General features: G+C 41.8%; 3 protein-coding genes and 1 long non-coding RNA gene across 4 annotated transcripts in view; 2 read left to right on the top strand and 2 right to left on the bottom strand.

Annotated features, from left to right (window-relative positions):
* Positions 1-19: 19 nt before the first annotated feature.
* Positions 20-4,381, top strand: wars1 (tryptophanyl-tRNA synthetase 1). Its single transcript, XM_020085270.2, has 11 exons — positions 20-297; positions 554-650; positions 1,269-1,488; positions 1,564-1,672; positions 1,863-1,982; positions 2,068-2,250; positions 2,435-2,535; positions 2,865-2,977; positions 3,257-3,430; positions 3,534-3,674; positions 3,865-4,381. Exons 2-11 carry the CDS (start codon positions 564-566, stop codon positions 4,021-4,023), a joined length of 1,407 nt encoding a protein of 468 aa, XP_019940829.1. The 5' UTR covers positions 20-297; positions 554-563; the 3' UTR covers positions 4,024-4,381.
* On the bottom strand, positions 2,627-8,036 carry LOC138412338 (uncharacterized). Its single transcript, XR_011244777.1, has 2 exons — positions 6,815-8,036; positions 2,627-5,264 (listed from the first exon to the last, which is right to left on the bottom strand). It is a non-coding gene; the product is annotated as an uncharacterized lncRNA (long non-coding RNA).
* Positions 7,086-13,878, top strand: slc25a29l (solute carrier family 25 member 29-like). Its single transcript, XM_020085148.2, has 4 exons — positions 7,086-7,657; positions 9,166-9,209; positions 10,278-10,361; positions 11,269-13,878. The coding sequence occupies exons 1-4, from the start codon at positions 7,624-7,626 to the stop codon at positions 12,037-12,039; spliced, it is 933 nt and encodes a 310-aa protein (XP_019940707.1). The 5' UTR covers positions 7,086-7,623; the 3' UTR covers positions 12,040-13,878.
* A 795-nt stretch (positions 13,879-14,673) lies between these two features.
* fancm (FA complementation group M) overlaps positions 14,674-16,566 on the bottom strand; it is a 39,223-nt gene continuing 37,330 nt past the window's right edge. The window contains exons 22-24 of the mRNA XM_069536031.1: positions 16,185-16,539; positions 15,389-15,683; positions 14,674-15,307 (exon numbers count right to left, since the gene is read on the bottom strand). Coding sequence (XP_069392132.1) covers positions 15,181-15,307; positions 15,389-15,683; positions 16,185-16,539 — 777 coding nt within the window. The 3' untranslated portion in view covers positions 14,674-15,180. The remainder of the gene's footprint in view (positions 15,308-15,388; positions 15,684-16,184; positions 16,540-16,566) is intronic.

Below are 16,566 nucleotides of genomic sequence, written 5' to 3'. Positions count from 1 at the left end.
TGAAAGTAACCGGTAGGAACACAATAACTGTCCCTCACTTCTGACACGTAACATCAGCTTTACTCACGTGGGATTCTAACTGTTTGGTTTCATCTGAAGGGAATATGATAAAATATGAGAAGTCCAATTTGTAATTAACGCAACTTTTGAAGTGGCGTTTGTTTGTTTTTTGGGTCAGTCAAATCCATAGCGGAACCATTGAGGGAGCCTGGGTTTCTCGGGAAGAATTTGATCCGAGTACTACCTCAGTCAGGCTGATGCAAGCTGTCAGTCAGTCTGTGTGGAGTTGATTTCACGGTAGGATTTTATTTACTGTTACGTCAGCCACCCAATAAGCTACAAGAGTTTCTCTCGCTGTGTCGTTTATGGGAACTATCGCGATAAGATAAATGTAAATGTAGATACTAAGCGCTTAGCTGCTGGGTAGCTAAAGTTAGCAGCTGTGTGAGTCTTCTCACACTCAGTCTCAGTGAAAACCTTACACCTGGATCTGTGTGCTTTTCAAATGTGTCTGTTTTACTTCACTGATCATTTCATGCGACCCCTCGGACAGTGAGCAGAAGATGACAGACAGTCCAATGGAGCTGTACGAGAAACTGACAGCTCAAGGAGAACAAGTCAGAGCCTTGAAAACAGCCAAAGCTGAGAAAGTAAGTAAAATAAACAGAATTAACCTGTGGGTAAAAAAAAGGATGATCCCACACATGTTGTATTTCTAGTGTGATGGTGTGTATGTGTCTGACCATGCACCGATCACTGACTGCTGTTCAACAACATTCTAATGAGTTAGTGATGTGTGACTCTTCAAGTCTTATCTCAGCAACGACCCAAAAACCAAAGAACAAAGTTTCTGGGGTCCTGATGACATTATAAACCAACTTTGGTGAAACCCATTTTTAAAATAGAGTTTTTTGTGCAATAAAATTTCAGTTTATAGATATGGAGCTGGAAAAGATCTGTAAATGATATGAAGACCACTTCTCCATGATCTGTATTAACGGAGATCTGGGATGGTGTAGCCTAAAATTGTGATGATCTGACATGAAATGAAAACAAAGTAAAAAAAAAACACATCTAGTACTTGCAATTGTAGTAATTAGGATTTTCCTTGACTACTCCACAAATTATAGTTCAGTTAATATTCACTGCAATAGGTTTGGAAGTGGGGGTGGGTGAACTGGTCCTTTTAAAGAGATATTTGATTCTGTTGGGCTTTGCTGCTTTTATTCGTTGGGTTCTTCTGACTGCAGTGTGTTTGTGTTCTCCAGGCTGAAATCGATGCTGCTGTCCAGATGCTGCTAAAGTTGAAAGTGGACTACAAACAGACGACGGGTCAGGATTACAAAGCAGGATGTCCGCCCTCAGAAAACTCTGCCGTCACTGACAATGGGCCAGCAGCAGATGGGGACGGTGGCGGCGACGACACAGTTGACCCGTGGAACGTTTCCACCACCAACGCTAAGGGGGTAGACTACGACAAACTCATAGGTGAGAATTTTTGGTGTGGCTCTCACCTAAAGAGCTGAATATGAATAATTCACACTGTGCCATGTCTGTCTTTAGTGAGGTTTGGCAGCAGTAAAATTGAAAAGGACCTGGTGGACAGAGTAGAAAAAGTCTCTGGACAGAAACCTCACCGCTTTCTAAGAAGAGGAATCTTCTTCTCACACAGGTCAGTTTTTTAGGAACTGGTAAATATTTAATCCCAGTACAGGCTTGGATGTATTGATTCTGAACCTAAACCTTCACATTATCGTTCAGGTCTTCTTGTATAGTTAATCAGATGGTGTCAGAATAAAGAGAGTTAGTGGGAAAACGACTCATCGATAAATCACTTTCCTCTTATTGCTGTTTTTTGGCAGAGACATGCATCAGGTGCTGGATGCTTATGAGAAACAAAAGTCCTTCTACCTTTACACCGGTAGAGGTCCGTCCTCTGAAGCCATGCATGTCGGCCATCTTATCCCCTTCATCTTCACCAAGTGAGTTCTCTTCTCCCAAATCCTCATTTTAGTCCTTCACTATTTTGCACCAGATTTTTTACTGATGGCTTCTCCCTTGTTCCAGGTGGCTTCAGGATGTATTTGACATCCCGCTGGTGATCCAGCTCACTGATGATGAAAAGTATCTGTGGAAGGATCTAACACTGGAAGACTGCCACCGCTTCGCTGTGGAGAACGCTAAGGACATAATCGCCTGTGGTTTTGATGTCAACAAGACATTCATCTTCTCTGACCTTGAATACATGGGGTAAAATGTGACAGGATACAATCTCACATTACTTTCTGGCTGACTTTGCTGCTGAGGCTTTTTAGGATGAATGTTTAGCCATTAAAGATCCCTCTTACTTGTTCATGTAACCTGAGTGAGCAAACAATGTCTAATTAAAGTGTTTTTTGTTTGTAATCTGTTAATTTCAATTTCTTTTCCACAGTGCCTCACCCGATTTCTACAGGAACGTGGTTAAGATCCAGAAGCATGTTACATTTAACCAGGTCAAAGGCATCTTTGGCTTCACTGACAGTGACTGCATTGGTAAGACAACTGAAAAGTGGCTTAAGAAAAACCAACCATATGACTTTGAACAGTCATTCAAATATTCTCACATCCCTTTGGAAAGAGGAAGTGACATGTAATAAACTGTTTAATTCAGGGATCACAGTTTCCATTCTGTCTTGTAGCTTCATGTTCCCATATTAAAGTGAAATGATAATTTTGTTTGTTACAGATAAATGAATTATATTTTGTTTAATGATTTAATCATAACTAGTTGGTTTTAACTTCATTCTGTCCTGATTCTGAAGTGTGATTGTAAGAATTCTTTGTTCATTTTAAATTATGTTTATAATTTTGTATCCATCCAGGAAAAATCAGCTTCCCGGCCATCCAGGCAGCCCCGTCGTTCAGTAACTCGTTCCCACAGATCTTTGGAGGCAGAAAGGACGTTCAGTGTCTCATCCCTTGTGCCATCGACCAGGTCAGAACAGCATTGCACTAATACGTGATAGTAATACTTGAGCCATTTTCAGACATGAACTCTGGAGAATGTCCTCACAATTGGGTCTGGACATTTTCCGGAGTTTGCCTTTCCCTCATAACCACTCAGGAAGAGATTCTGAGCTCAGATGTGTTTTTACTAGGGGGAAGGCAGGAGAACGTCCAGAGCATCTCAGAGGATGTCTAAAGGCAGCTTTACTGACATTCATGGTTTACAATGACATGATGTGTTTGGACCCGTCCTCTCTCTCTCATGCAGGACCCTTACTTCAGGATGACCCGTGACGTAGCGCCAAGGATCGGCTATCCCAAACCAGCTCTGCTGCACTCCACCTTCTTCCCAGCCCTGCAGGGCGCGCAGACCAAGATGAGCGCCAGTGATGCCAACTCCTCCATCTTCCTCACGGACACACCCAAGCAGATCAAAAACAAGGTGCTGCTGTTAGTAGTTATTACAAGTCTATAGTTATCAGTCAGATGATTATGGCCTATAGTTGATAATTTCCTGATCTGACCTGTGTACATTTTACTCACAGATCAACAAACATGCGTTCTCCGGAGGGAAAGACACAGTGGAAGAGCACAGGAAGTACGGTGGAAACGCAGAGGTAGACGTCTCCTTCATGTACTTGACCTTCTTCCTGGAGGATGATGAGCAACTGGAGAAGATCCGACAGGTGAGGGGGGAGAGAATTTCACTTCCTTTGCTAATCACACTCTTTTCTGTGATTTGTTTTCCCTCTTCTTTGTACAACAAGCTCTCTGTCTTTCATTTAACCCTTCATCTTGTTAATCATTACTCTCTGCTCATTCATCCTCCTCTTTTACTTCTTTTCTGCACACTCACCCCATCTCCTCTCGCTGCAGGACTACACAAGTGGAAATCTTCTCACGGGAGAACTGAAGAAGATTTTGATTGAGACCCTACAGCCAATGATCACGCAGCACCAAGAGAGACGCAAACAAGTCACAGATGAGACAGTCAAGCAGTTCATGACTCCGAGACCTTTAAATTTTAACTTCTAGCCTGGGTTAGCTTCCGAAATGTCAGGGATCTTCATCCTATGAATCTCAAGACAAGAACAAATAATGCATCCATCTGTTGCCCATTTAAAATCCACATCATTACTAAATGGAAGGTGGACATTTGCTCATAGTTTGCATCAGAACTGGAGAAAAAGTGTAAATGTAAATTACTGGAGATGATGTCCTCTGTGTTAAAACTAAGCATGGCATTGTCCACAGCTTCATGCTAAACGTTATGCCACTTGTTAATGTTCATGAAGTGTTTGTATTTTCGGTGCTGCTGTAACATCACGCGAGTCCTGCTCCTCGCATTGAAATCAGTTTGAATGGAAGATGATTAAAGTGAAGTACAAATGTTGTTGTGGCAAAATCTGCATTGTGATCTACAATAACACAGCTACACACCCACTTTTCATCATGGCAAGTATTTCATTCGGGATGAAAATAGATTCAGAACAATAGCTGTCATCACTGTGAGTATGAAAAAAGGTGTGTCATCAAAGATGATAATAAAGATTACGAAGAGTTAATCTCTTATGAGTTAGAGCACATACCAGTAAGTCTCCATCTCTCCTCAGAGAGAACAAAAGCAAAAGTGACTTCAGTCAAACCTTTTCATTGACTCAACATTAAACTGCACTTCAACAGAAACTCTCTCTTTTGAAAGCTAGTTGATATTTATGATTTCAACCATCAGATGAAAGGAATGTTTCAGTAATGCTCAGAGGGAATTTCATAACATCTGGGACAAATGTCCACTTGGACAGAAGAAAGACCTGATGAGATGTAGGTGTTCAAAGGTCCAAAAGACCAGTGGTTAAATTGTCACTGTGACATCATAATGTTTTACAAAATCAATATTTAACACCATAACTCAGGAACACAAGGGGATATTGTGAGGCGTACAAACACAAGGTGGTGATTCTAGTTTTCTTTCTATTTCTATGGTCGTACATTGAAAGTACCAATTTTTCCCACTATATCCCAAACATCAAATATATTAAAACATGTATTTAGTGATACAGTTGCTGCACAGGTGTGTTTGGATTGACCAGGTCAGGTCAGTCTTTGGACCTGACAGCTGTTTACAGATGATATGACAGCTAGTGTGAAAGGTTGGTACCTGAGCTCCTGTGTAGAGGAACAGCTTCTACATGGTGCACAGACAGTGGATGGGCCCAGAGTACTTTAGTTCAAGGCCTTCTGCTGGAAGCTCCAAAAGCTGAGGACACAAGTAAAACCTGAGAAAAAGAAAAGAAGGAACGAAAGCATCTGAGAATGAATCCACTTGAAAAACAAAGACAAGAAGTCAGAATAAATATGCAATAAAAACAATTTCTAGGATTACTACAAATTATACTGAACAGGTTTTTAGTGTGCACATGATTGTTGGAAATTGTCCTCCAGTCATTTAAAGCAGACACATATTAAAGTCTCTTTGCAGCCTCATGTCACCATGGCTACGGCAGGTGTAAGGCAACGGTTTTAGGTTGATAACACAAATACCAATTTAGTTTTAATTACAGAGTCATTTAGCCAGCAGATTACCCCAACGAGTCATCGTCAGGAAAATCATTCATCTATATCAGCACAGCTTCAACGAAAAAATGTCACAATATTGACCAGCTTGTTTGCCAAATGATTGTTTTTGAAACATTTTGGAAAAAACCCTGTCAAAATCGAAACACGGCCCTCAGTAGAGCACATACCTCTGAAACAAGGGTTTGGACTTTGAATTCAATCAAACTGTACCAAATTGCACACATCAGTCACATAAGTAGGCCTATTTTTATCCATACAGATCCAAGAATAAATGGCATCCCATTATTGAGAGGCATGACCAAAATATAATGGAGTCTTCCTTGGGGGGGTAATGCTCCACACCTCCACAAAATTTCATGTAAATCAGTTGAGTAGATTTTTTTTATTTTGTAACTAACAAACAAGTGGACAGTGGTGAAAAAATAACCTCTATGGTGCAGGTAACTATAGTAACTATCAATGTGGCTGAATAAGGTCTTTTTTCCTTATTGCACTTTATTGGCTCCATGATATCACACTTTCAACCAGCATTACATTGAGTTATTGATCTCTTCTGCTCTTTGTATGTAAAACCATTAAAGCCATAGCACTCACACGAAATGGATTTAAGGGGATATTCAAATGAAATTAGTCAAAATACTTAATTACAAAGTTTTCTTTTGCTTTTAAATCCTTTTTATTAGATACCTTACAATACATAAAATAGGATAATCCCGCATCTTGAAAATCTACATAATAAAATTTAGATAATTCTAAGAATCTGAAAAACTATGGCACAAGTTCCCTATTTTGAGAGTTGGTCAAAAGCAATGCCCCTGTAAACATGGGTACTCACAGTCATTATCAATACTGTCATTTTATCCAGCAGCACTTTTGCTCAGTATTTTCATTTTCTTTTATAACAGTAGACTTTAGGAGAGGAAGGCTCATATGGAATTAATTCCTTAATGATTAGGGAATAGGCTACGATCTGCAAGTACTTCTACTTTTAATGCTTAAAGTACATTTTAAAGGAAAGTAGTTAATTTTACTCAAGTAGAAACGTGATTGTGATACTTTTATTTTGTTCATTGTCTATTTATTTGTACTTTTACTTCAGTAAAATGTTAGAGTACCTACTCCACCACTGCTTCTTTATCACCTATGGATGCAAACGACTGTTTTACCACAGATATCTTTACATTCCATTTGTGCATTTTATATTTATATCGTGTGAAATAAAGAAATGAATCAATCTATCAAATTCGACCTTAGTGATGTGGAGTAAACCTGGATCCTCAGGAGGCCCTGGGTGGTCTCTCACTTCACTTGTGATCCAGTTCAATAAAAACCTCTTTATCAAATGATCTCTCCTCCAACTTGGTTTTAAAAGGTGTTCAGTGAATTGCACCACTCTGCACAGGGGTCCCTGGTGTTGTGACCTGAACTTGGCACAACTCTGTGCCATGGAAAGCGAAGTCGGTCTCTCGGTTGGACAGTGAGACAGTGACACATGCCGATGACGACCACCGCGATAACACTGTTGATTTTGACGATCGGCACCGGCCGAGTCCTCCGCGGCTCTGCCCGGCTGCAGCAGCCAATGGGCGCGGGGGGCGGACAGCCGCCGCTGGGTGTTGTCTTCCTCCGAGTGTCCCGATTGGGCTTCTTTAAAAAAGCCGAACACGCTCCTTCTTTTTCACCGGGAGCCCCCGCCTCCACCGCGGCGGGTACAGAAATAGAAAAGAGCTTGAGCAGTGGGAGACAGAGCGCGACACATCAGCGGAGAGTTACAAACCGGTTAGCCTGCTCCGAAGCTCCGAGTCCGGGTGATAATCCGCAGCCGACGGAGACCCTCTATCTTCCGCCTGCTTGGCACCAACAACGTCCGTAACCCAAAGAGAAAAAGAGAGGGAGGGTACCAGCTCGGCTCGAACACAAGCCGGGGGTTTGTCTTTCAAAAAAAAACCGCATCAGTCTGAAATCAAGACTTCCCTCTGCGGGTGAACCGAGCCACAGGTTGTCCACCGCCGAGTTAGCTCGACCCGTACCGGCCGTGAGGGTGTCTCTTGGGGGGGAATGGCATTGGACTTCGCCGCGGGCTGCTTGGGAGGTAAGTCGTTAGCCACGTTAGCAGCAGCCCCGGGTTAACAGATTGGAGGTAGCATTAGCATTAGCTGCCTCCTGTATTTTTCCACCCAAGTCAGTGAGTTGTGATCTGAACCGATCGATCGTTGTAACAGAAACGAAGAAACACGTCGGGTTAGTGGAGTGTGGGTGTTAGCAGCAGGTCTGAAGAACCAGGATCAGAGAGTTGAAGTTAAACTCCTCACCTCACACAGGGAGGGGTTTTCTCTGCATGAATGAAACCTGCAGGAACGCGTGTGTGTTAGCCACGTTCACTTCCGCAGAAAATATTTGGAAAAAAGTTTTTGGGTGTTAAAAAACTTATAACAAGATCAAACTGTTGCATCATTGTTTTCATAGTTATCACCTGTTTCGTTAAATCACTCTGGAAAGGAGAAGGAGTCAGTGTCTTCCTGTTTGAATGGTGGTTTCCAGTTTAATCTCAAACCCTTTGGGAAACTTGTCACCTGTTTTGTCTTTGCTCAAGGCCACATCATCCCAAACCAAAACTAGAGTATGCTACTCAAACCCAGGTTGTGATAGTATATATTCAGTATGATTAACCAGATCGCAGAGGTATGAGTGCACAAGATTGTAAACATGTGGATGAGATGGATTACAAAGCTGACATTTAACTTCATTTAACTGATAAATATATATATATATATATATATATACCTCAAAATCTGCCATCATGATAGATTATACAATGAAGAATTGGAGCTTCACGTGTGGAGAGATGCCTCTGATGATTCTGGGCTAATGTGACCTGATAACACTCTTTCTCAGATTGGTCAGGACACTGTGTTGCAGTGTATTGGAGTTCTGGCTCCCTGGAAAAGGTCAAGGACAGTCCACTGAGCTTTCATCCCTGCGTACAGTGACCAGCTGATTAGTCCCATGATGGGTGGGCTGTCGGCGGTTTCGAGATGATCCAGTTCACTAGATGATCATAAGATGTTTTCCTTCCCCAAAACCAAACCTCACTGTTTTGCAATGTTTCATTGTGACAGCTCGATAATCGCATGACATCGTGTGTGGTTTTAGATATGTATTGTACTGGTGTAGTGCTATCATCAGGTCAAACGGATAATAGCAGATCAGATTAAAAGTAAATATTTATGAATATATATTTTCCTTTCCACTAAGTAGGTTATGTTTTCATCTTTTAAAGCAAAATTACACAAAAAACCACTGAACTGATTTCCATGAGACGTGGTAGAAGGACGTGGTCTGGCTCAGAAAACTGTGGATCTGCAGCAGATCCAGAAAGTTTTTTTTCCCCACATTCTTTAACTTTGCCAGATTCAGGCATTTCTCAACACTTTGCTTTTTTCCCCAGAGAATAATCAAGGAGCTTAATTTAGGGAACTGATATCTATGAGTGTATTTAGTGCAGCTTGATTGAATTGAATGGGGCTGTTGGGTCTTGGCGGAGGAATTTGGGCCATTCCAGTCTGAATATGTTTTTAAATTGAGTCCCCTGTTCTTCAGGTGCTGCTGGTGTTTTGGTTGGACATCCATTTGACACTGTGAAGGTGGGTATTAAATATTTACTTCTGTTAGGCAACGACATGATCCAGTGCTGTGCTGTCAAAATGTTGTAAGTCCGCCCACTCTGTTGGCAGCCTGGATTAGCACCTAAAGCTACACCTAAAGTTACACAGTCAACAGGAGTGCCAGAGTTGAGCGAGAAGAATTAGTCGTCTGATCACTATAGCAACATCAGGACAAACATATTTGTAGAACTAAACTGTTAAATTCTGTACATGTAAATGTGTTTTAAGTTGTGTTTATATTTCTGTTTCTTTATGACGATCAAATCTATTTCTATAGTTTAGAGAGAAAGTAAAACCTCTTATTAGATACATGTTACTTAGCTATTTTTATTATTATTAAACATGCGTCCTCCATAGATTTTAGTGCCTTATCCAATGCTGACATCTCTTTCAACTAACTGCACCTCAAAGAAGGTGGCATTAAAGCTTTTTATTTAAGTCAAAAAGAAACATTACAGAAAGATTATCATTTTGGATTCCCTGTTTTTCACTCACTTGATTTGTTTTAAAAAGGCAGGGACATTTTAAATGTTTAAATATAGCATATGATTGTGCAAATCTGCAGCTTTCACTTTCTAAATGCACAAAGATGGTGAAGGGTTTGGTCATAGCTCTTGTATGCCTTGCTTTTAATATCATTTCTGCCTGAGCTGGTGTGTATGTGTGTGTGTGGGGGGGCCAGGGGCGGCTGTCTTTAACAGCAACAGTGTCACTGTGTTGTAGATGAGAGAGAGAAATAAACAACCTCTCCACGGAAATGTGACCTAGTAAGTATGGTCCAGGTCTTTCTTCTCTCACCCAATGTCCTGTCTTGAGCAATAGAAATGTAAAGAACAGAAAATAATTTATTTTTTAAACGTCATTTGTTCTTCTTCATATTGCACCCCCCCCCTTTAAGCATCCTATTTTTTAAACCCTAAACTGAAACCATTTCAAAACACTGTTGCCTGTTTGTTTCCCTTGTTAAAAATGTATGTGGCTTGTTGTCGGTCTCTTAGGCCTCTGTACTCCGTTGCACGACTCTAACTCGAGCGTTGTCATCAACAGGTACGGCTTCAAGTTCAAAATGTGGACAAACCTCTGTACCGTGGAACATATCACTGCTTCCAGTCCATCATACGCCAGGAGTCGGTAAGATCATACCCCTTGTGAATGCCTCCGGATGTCGTACCAGTCTGTTTCCTGGATTGCGTTTAGACCTGTTTGCAGCTTCCAACATGTGCTCTACTATGGGAGGGGTGGCTGCACTAATTAAAGTGTCCAGTTACTGTCCCATCAGCTCGACACCAGCCAGTGTTCCTAACATGGGATGTGAGGGGTGAAAGGGAGGGGCAGTGTGTCTGTTAGTCAGGGTCAGCGAGGACCTTATTCCTGCGTGGGCTAAATTAAGATTTGGACGTCGTGCCATTTAAGTGGTGTATGCTTGGTCTTGTTGGATTTCTCATGGAGGTGTCGGGTTGTCTTCCTCCCACAGGTACAATATACACATTTTTAAATTTGTGAATGGTTTCTTAAGTTAACTTGAAAGTTTGATGATTAAGGGATCAGGGCTTTGAGAAGTGATTTATTCATAATTTCTAGCATCTGTTACTGTAACTGCAACAAAAGCACTCTTAGTTTTCACTCTGAATACAAAACATTCAGCTTAGTCGAGAATAGTGTACTGTCATTTTCTAAACCAATACATTTTCCACGTCTTGGCCGATGTATAATGTCATTCCAATGAAGGACACCAGCTGAAGCTAGCAGCTAACGGTGTGGAAGTGATTTTAACTAGATATAATCAAAATAAAGAGTAAAAAATACAGAGGGGGCATTTGGAATAAATACGACACTAGTGGTTGGAGTTATTTGACTCCACCTTAACAGCTGCTAATATTTTACTAAAACCTCTTTTATACCAAAATGAGTATCAGTTACTAATTTGTGTACTTGAAAGATCACAAACAGTGATTTTGATTGACCTGCATGGATCTGCAGAGGTGTTGATCTGACTCTAAATGTTGGTGGTCCCAGTAACTTGTCTTTGTGTCTGTAGACGCTCGGTCTGTACAAAGGCATCGGCTCACCAATGATGGGTCTGACCTTCATCAACGCCATCGTCTTTGGTGTCCAGGGCAATGCCATGCGCAAGCTTGGCCGCGACACACCGCTCAACCAGTTCCTGGCCGGAGCCTCAGCTGGAACCATCCAGTGTGTCATCTGCTGCCCGATGGAGCTGGCCAAGACACGCATGCAAATGCAGGGGACTGGAGAGAAGAAGTCTAAGAGGAAGCTGTACAAGAACTCCCTCGACTGTCTGGTGAGAATCTACAGGAAGGAGGGAATCCGAGGTATCAACCGCGGCATGGTGACCACCTTGCTGCGCGAAACACCTGGTTTCGGTGTGTATTTTCTCACATACGACGTGTTGACACGTGCCCTGGGCTGCGAGCCAGAAGAACCGTACATGATCCCTAAGCTGCTGTTCGCTGGTGGAATGTCAGGCATTGCTTCCTGGATCTCCACCTATCCCGTGGACGTGATCAAGTCACGCCTCCAGGCAGACGGGGTCGGCGGAGTCAACCAGTACAGCGGCATCGTGGACTGTGTGAGACAGAGCTTGAAGAAGGAGGGGTGGAGGGTGTTCACACGTGGGCTCACGTCCACTTTGCTCCGCGCGTTTCCGGTGAATGCCACCACGTTTGCCACCGTGACTCTATTTTTAATGTACATGCGCGAGGGACAAGAGTGCAGCATTCAGGACCCTGAGCCACAGTCCGTCCAGCTGCAGCCTCTGCAGCCACAGGCACAGACGACCAGCATGTGAGCCACGTTTCATCCGTCAAATACAGATGGAACTTTCAGCTCCTCGCAGGTCTGATCCATCAGCTGGTTTCCATAATAACAAACATGAACTGATCCTGATTAAACATCTGTCCACTGGGCTCCTGCAAAGTGACCATGGAGTATTTAATAATATATAGTGTATTTTAAGATAAAATCCGCACTTGTAAATATGGCCTCTTTTTTAACATCCTTGGATTTTGTTGAGTCTTAGGAGTCAGGAACCTCAACAGTTACAGAGTTGTGCTTGCAGATGTCCCAAATATTTTGAGTCAAGGAAACACTGTCATTGATGCTGTTTTCAGGTCAAAACGAGTAATACCTGGAATTTAAATCAACAACTGGTCTAATATTCTCTCCATCTATTTTGTTCAGGTCAATAAGTCCCGATTACTCTTTATCCTCATATGAAACACAGCATTTTTACATTGTTTTGTAGTGGTTACAAGAACATAGAGAGCTTATACATGTACATTTATGTAGATATTCATTTTCTGAAATTACAACGGTTTATGTAGCTTAACTTTCCTATGAAACTAACGTTTTAGTCACCTACCGTCTTTTTACTTTGGTTCTTTGTCTACGATAATGTCTTTAAAATGGTTAATTGTTGGAAAATGATGGTTATAGGTTATAATCTTGTTGTTTTGGAGATTGTATTGAGTCCAAAGAAAGCACCTTATGGTATGACATCATTAAGCATACGGTTACATTTTTGCCAGTCACATTCTTTTTAATTTACACTCAGTCAAATGTGTTTGTTGTATTTACCACTAATGCAAGAATCTGTGTTCAGCAAAAGTGGTGACTTGTCAAGTAAAAGGGATTTTAAAGTACAAAATTATGTATAAAATTCCTGTGATGGGAGGTTTTGTTGTTTATCAGGCGCCATGTTGTCCACAAGAGGGTGATGTCTACAAACTAACCTGAGACAGAGAAAAGGCCCCTATAAGACTCGGAGCTGCAGATTTTCTGTCCTTGATCAAGCTTCTTATGTGATCTTTTTGAAAGTCTTACCACCTGTAAGCTAAATGAAACTGATCAAACACCTCCAGAGGAAATGAAATAGTCAAGTAGAAATACAACTCCTCATGAACTTGATTTTAATTATTTACTTCTGTCTGTAAATTGATGAACCTGTAACATTATGACATTCAACCCTTAGAGACTAAGTCACTTGACATTAACTTTGAATCTTCTGCCAAAAAAACTAAACGATTTAAGTCCAAATCTCTCTTCTAATGGTTCTGTTTTCTGTTAGCTTCTTCTTTTCTTTTTAATCAAAAAAGACCCGTCTGCTCTCCTCTCCATGTTAACCTACAGGACAAAGGGCACCCACAGTGTCTCTCAGTGCAGTGTGGATTCTGTCAACAGTTGCACTACTGAAAACCTCTTCGCAGGTTTAAAATATCAACTGAGACACAAGTAAAAGACAAGCAATCATCAACCTGCCTGCAGGTGGTGCCACACAGATGTTACAACTGTAGAAGCTGTTACTCTTCCTGCACATCTTCATGTTTTCACTGGGCCTGCAGAGTCACAAACTGCTCTGGAGTTGTTCAAGTAATGTACACACTGTGAATTTGGCTTTTTTTCTGTTCTCGTTTTTGTTCAACTTCAGGCTTTGATTTTATTTACACTTCTGTATTAAGACTAATGTGTATATATTCTGGGTTTGCCTGACTTTGTTGGTGGAGGATATGATTACAGATATTTTTGTGAAACGACTGCGTTAATTGTGTTCTGTACTGTATGTGCACGTCTTGTACCAAAGCAGCATGTTCTCTGTTGAATGTTGAAATAAAAGCCACTTTCCCCTTCACATTCTGAAACACACAGTTCTTGGTGCAGCTATAAAATTCAATGTTAATCCTTGGAAGTTTTTAGATCTCAGGAATAGAGAATTAATGGATGTTTGCAACATGCTCTGACCCACATGTTCCATTAAGTAAGTGAAGGGCACTCAAAGCGTATACTTCCACCCGGTCCCAACATTTAAATTCACTAGATCCAGATTTTTATTTGGATCTGCACCAAAGTGCACTCACTCATATCAGTCCTTTAAACATGACTTTTCTTTCATTAAGATGAATTCATTTTCTGAGAAATCAATAATGAAAAAATGTTTGGAAAGAAAGTGGAAATAAAATTGAATTGCCCCCTAATTCGGATCACCATGAAAATAAATTGGTTTATTTCCTGATATTTTCCTCATTCCACATCCTTCCACCAAGTTTCATGGAATTCCTTCTAATAGTTTTTACGTAATCCAGCTAAATAACAGATAAACAATCTAGAAGGGTGCTCAGAGAGTGTATACAACAAGACCGACATCCTCTTTCATGGAAAAGAAAGTGAAAACTAATTCCTGGATCTGCCCTGTGATCTAGAGTCCCTCCAAACTTTGATGGGTTCTTTTGGTCTTGCCCAACCCCTCCACAAAATTTCATGGAAATCAGTTCAGTTGTGCATAATCCTGCAAAAACAAAAAACAAACGGCAGAAAACACAACGTTCTTGGATGAGGTAACAAAGGGCTGGACTGTAGTGGTTGTAATATCACAGGTTTTACACAGTTTTGCTTTTTCATTCATATTTTAAGCATAAAAACAATCACGTACAAATATATCACTGTTTATTTTACAAATTCAACACAATATCTGTATGTGTCCATTATTTTAACATAAACAATAAGTTATTCAAGTGTCAGATGCAGATCTTGGTTCTTATGATCACAGTGTTGCTGACAGGATTACTCCCAGTACGACAACATAAATTAGACAGTAGGCTTTATGTATGTCCCATTGTGTTACATAAAGTATTAAGCTGAGCGGGGTTTCCCCTCAAGTTCTTGTGCAAAATGGTTGAGTCATTATCCTGAGGCTCTTCTCTCAATCAGACACAACAGCAGATTGTGCGGCCACCGTATGCAGCTGATCTACTGTCGTCCTCTGGTCCCTGGAGCGTAAATAAGGAAGGAAAAACAAAGGGCAGAGAAAAATGATGATACTGTGGCAGAAAGGAAAGATGATGGACGAAGTGGAGAAACAGGAAGAAATAAAAGGAGCTTGTTGGTGATTAATGATGGAGAGGGAGGAGTTCCCACAGTCTGCCTGCCCAGGCTGCTAACTGGTTTTTCCTGCTTTTGATGTGTTCATGAGGAAAGTGTCACAAGGGTAGCGCAGGAACCGGTAGATCTCCTCAGCTCTGGATGTGCTCATACAGCCTCCTTTCTGTATCGCTTCAATGGAGCTGCAATAAGAGGAGCTGTTATGATGAGTAAACAAGAAGGAAAAGACGGCATCATGATATGAAAACACGCTCTTCTTTTACCTGTTCATTAGTTCTGCGATGGACCTGAAGTTGTGGCTCATGTTCAGAGCGTGGACGAAGCTGACTGAAGGCAGGCTCAGGTACAGCTGCAGGGCTTGCTGCCTGTGCTGCCCTTTGACCTCCAGCGGAACACTGATGCCCTGACCTTTACGCTGCTCCAGCCGAGCCAGGTCCGCCAGCAAGCCGGCGCTCTCTTCGGCGCCGTTGCTCCACAGCAGGCGAACCCCGGTGCGCACCAGCCCCGCTAACGTGCCGTCATAGAAACGCGTGCGCTGAAACGGTCGTGATGCTTCACCTGAGAAAGTGACGGTTATCACATGGATGAGAAACAAACATTATCCCACACAGTGTTTCAGACAAAAAAACAGCATTAAACCTCCCATAACACCACAAACTGTCGCAACTACACCTGGGTATTTATACAGATGAACAAACAAGAGCTGAGCTTCATGTTTGGTCCAACAAAATGAGAGTTTTATCAATCTTTTCATCCTCCTCTCTGTAGAAAAGCATATAAACTAGTGCTTTTAATATTTACAAGAGTTGCCCATTATAAACCACGAATGAAAGAAGACAAGAAATGTCTGCGTGCCAGTTTTGGACACAGGCCCTTTCTAAGTGAGGTAATTCAAAATTTTGTGGTAGCCTCAGCTGACATTTCTTGTCTTGATTTTCGCTCCTGCCCAGCACTGAGTCTGTGGATGTACATGTTTTCCAATACTATCTCGAAAAAACATAAATAAAAGTCTTAAAATATAGATTTTATACAGTATTAAGATCCTTGACACAAACTGACCTGGTTTACTTCGGTCCTTCTCCACAATCAGACAAACGCGCTCAAACAATCCCTGTAAGCTGTTCACTCTTTCGACCAATCGCTTCCGGTTCTGCATTGCTGCCAGATCGGACTGGCTGTGCCTCTCCACCGCCATGCGGTTGCTGACGATGAAGTAGCTGCCGTCCAGGGAGCAGACGTGGACGGTGGCTGCGTGGCGCTGACGCAGGCTGGTCATCAACTCCACTCCGGTACTGATGCAGCGACTGTCCACAAGAATGCAAACAGGCCCAGGAGGAGGAGGGGCCTCGCTCACTGATGCACCCTGACAGACGGACTCCTGGGGCTGAGGCACTGAGGAGGGGGTGGGTGGGGCCTGGACAAAGGAAATCAAATGTATATG

This window comes from Paralichthys olivaceus, chromosome 12 (assembly GCF_024713975.1).
Source record: "Paralichthys olivaceus isolate ysfri-2021 chromosome 12, ASM2471397v2, whole genome shotgun sequence".
Classification (NCBI taxonomy): Eukaryota; Metazoa; Chordata; class Actinopteri; order Pleuronectiformes; family Paralichthyidae; genus Paralichthys; species Paralichthys olivaceus.
Note: the sequence above shows the minus strand (reverse complement) of the source record. Positions and strands in the feature narration are given on the sequence as shown.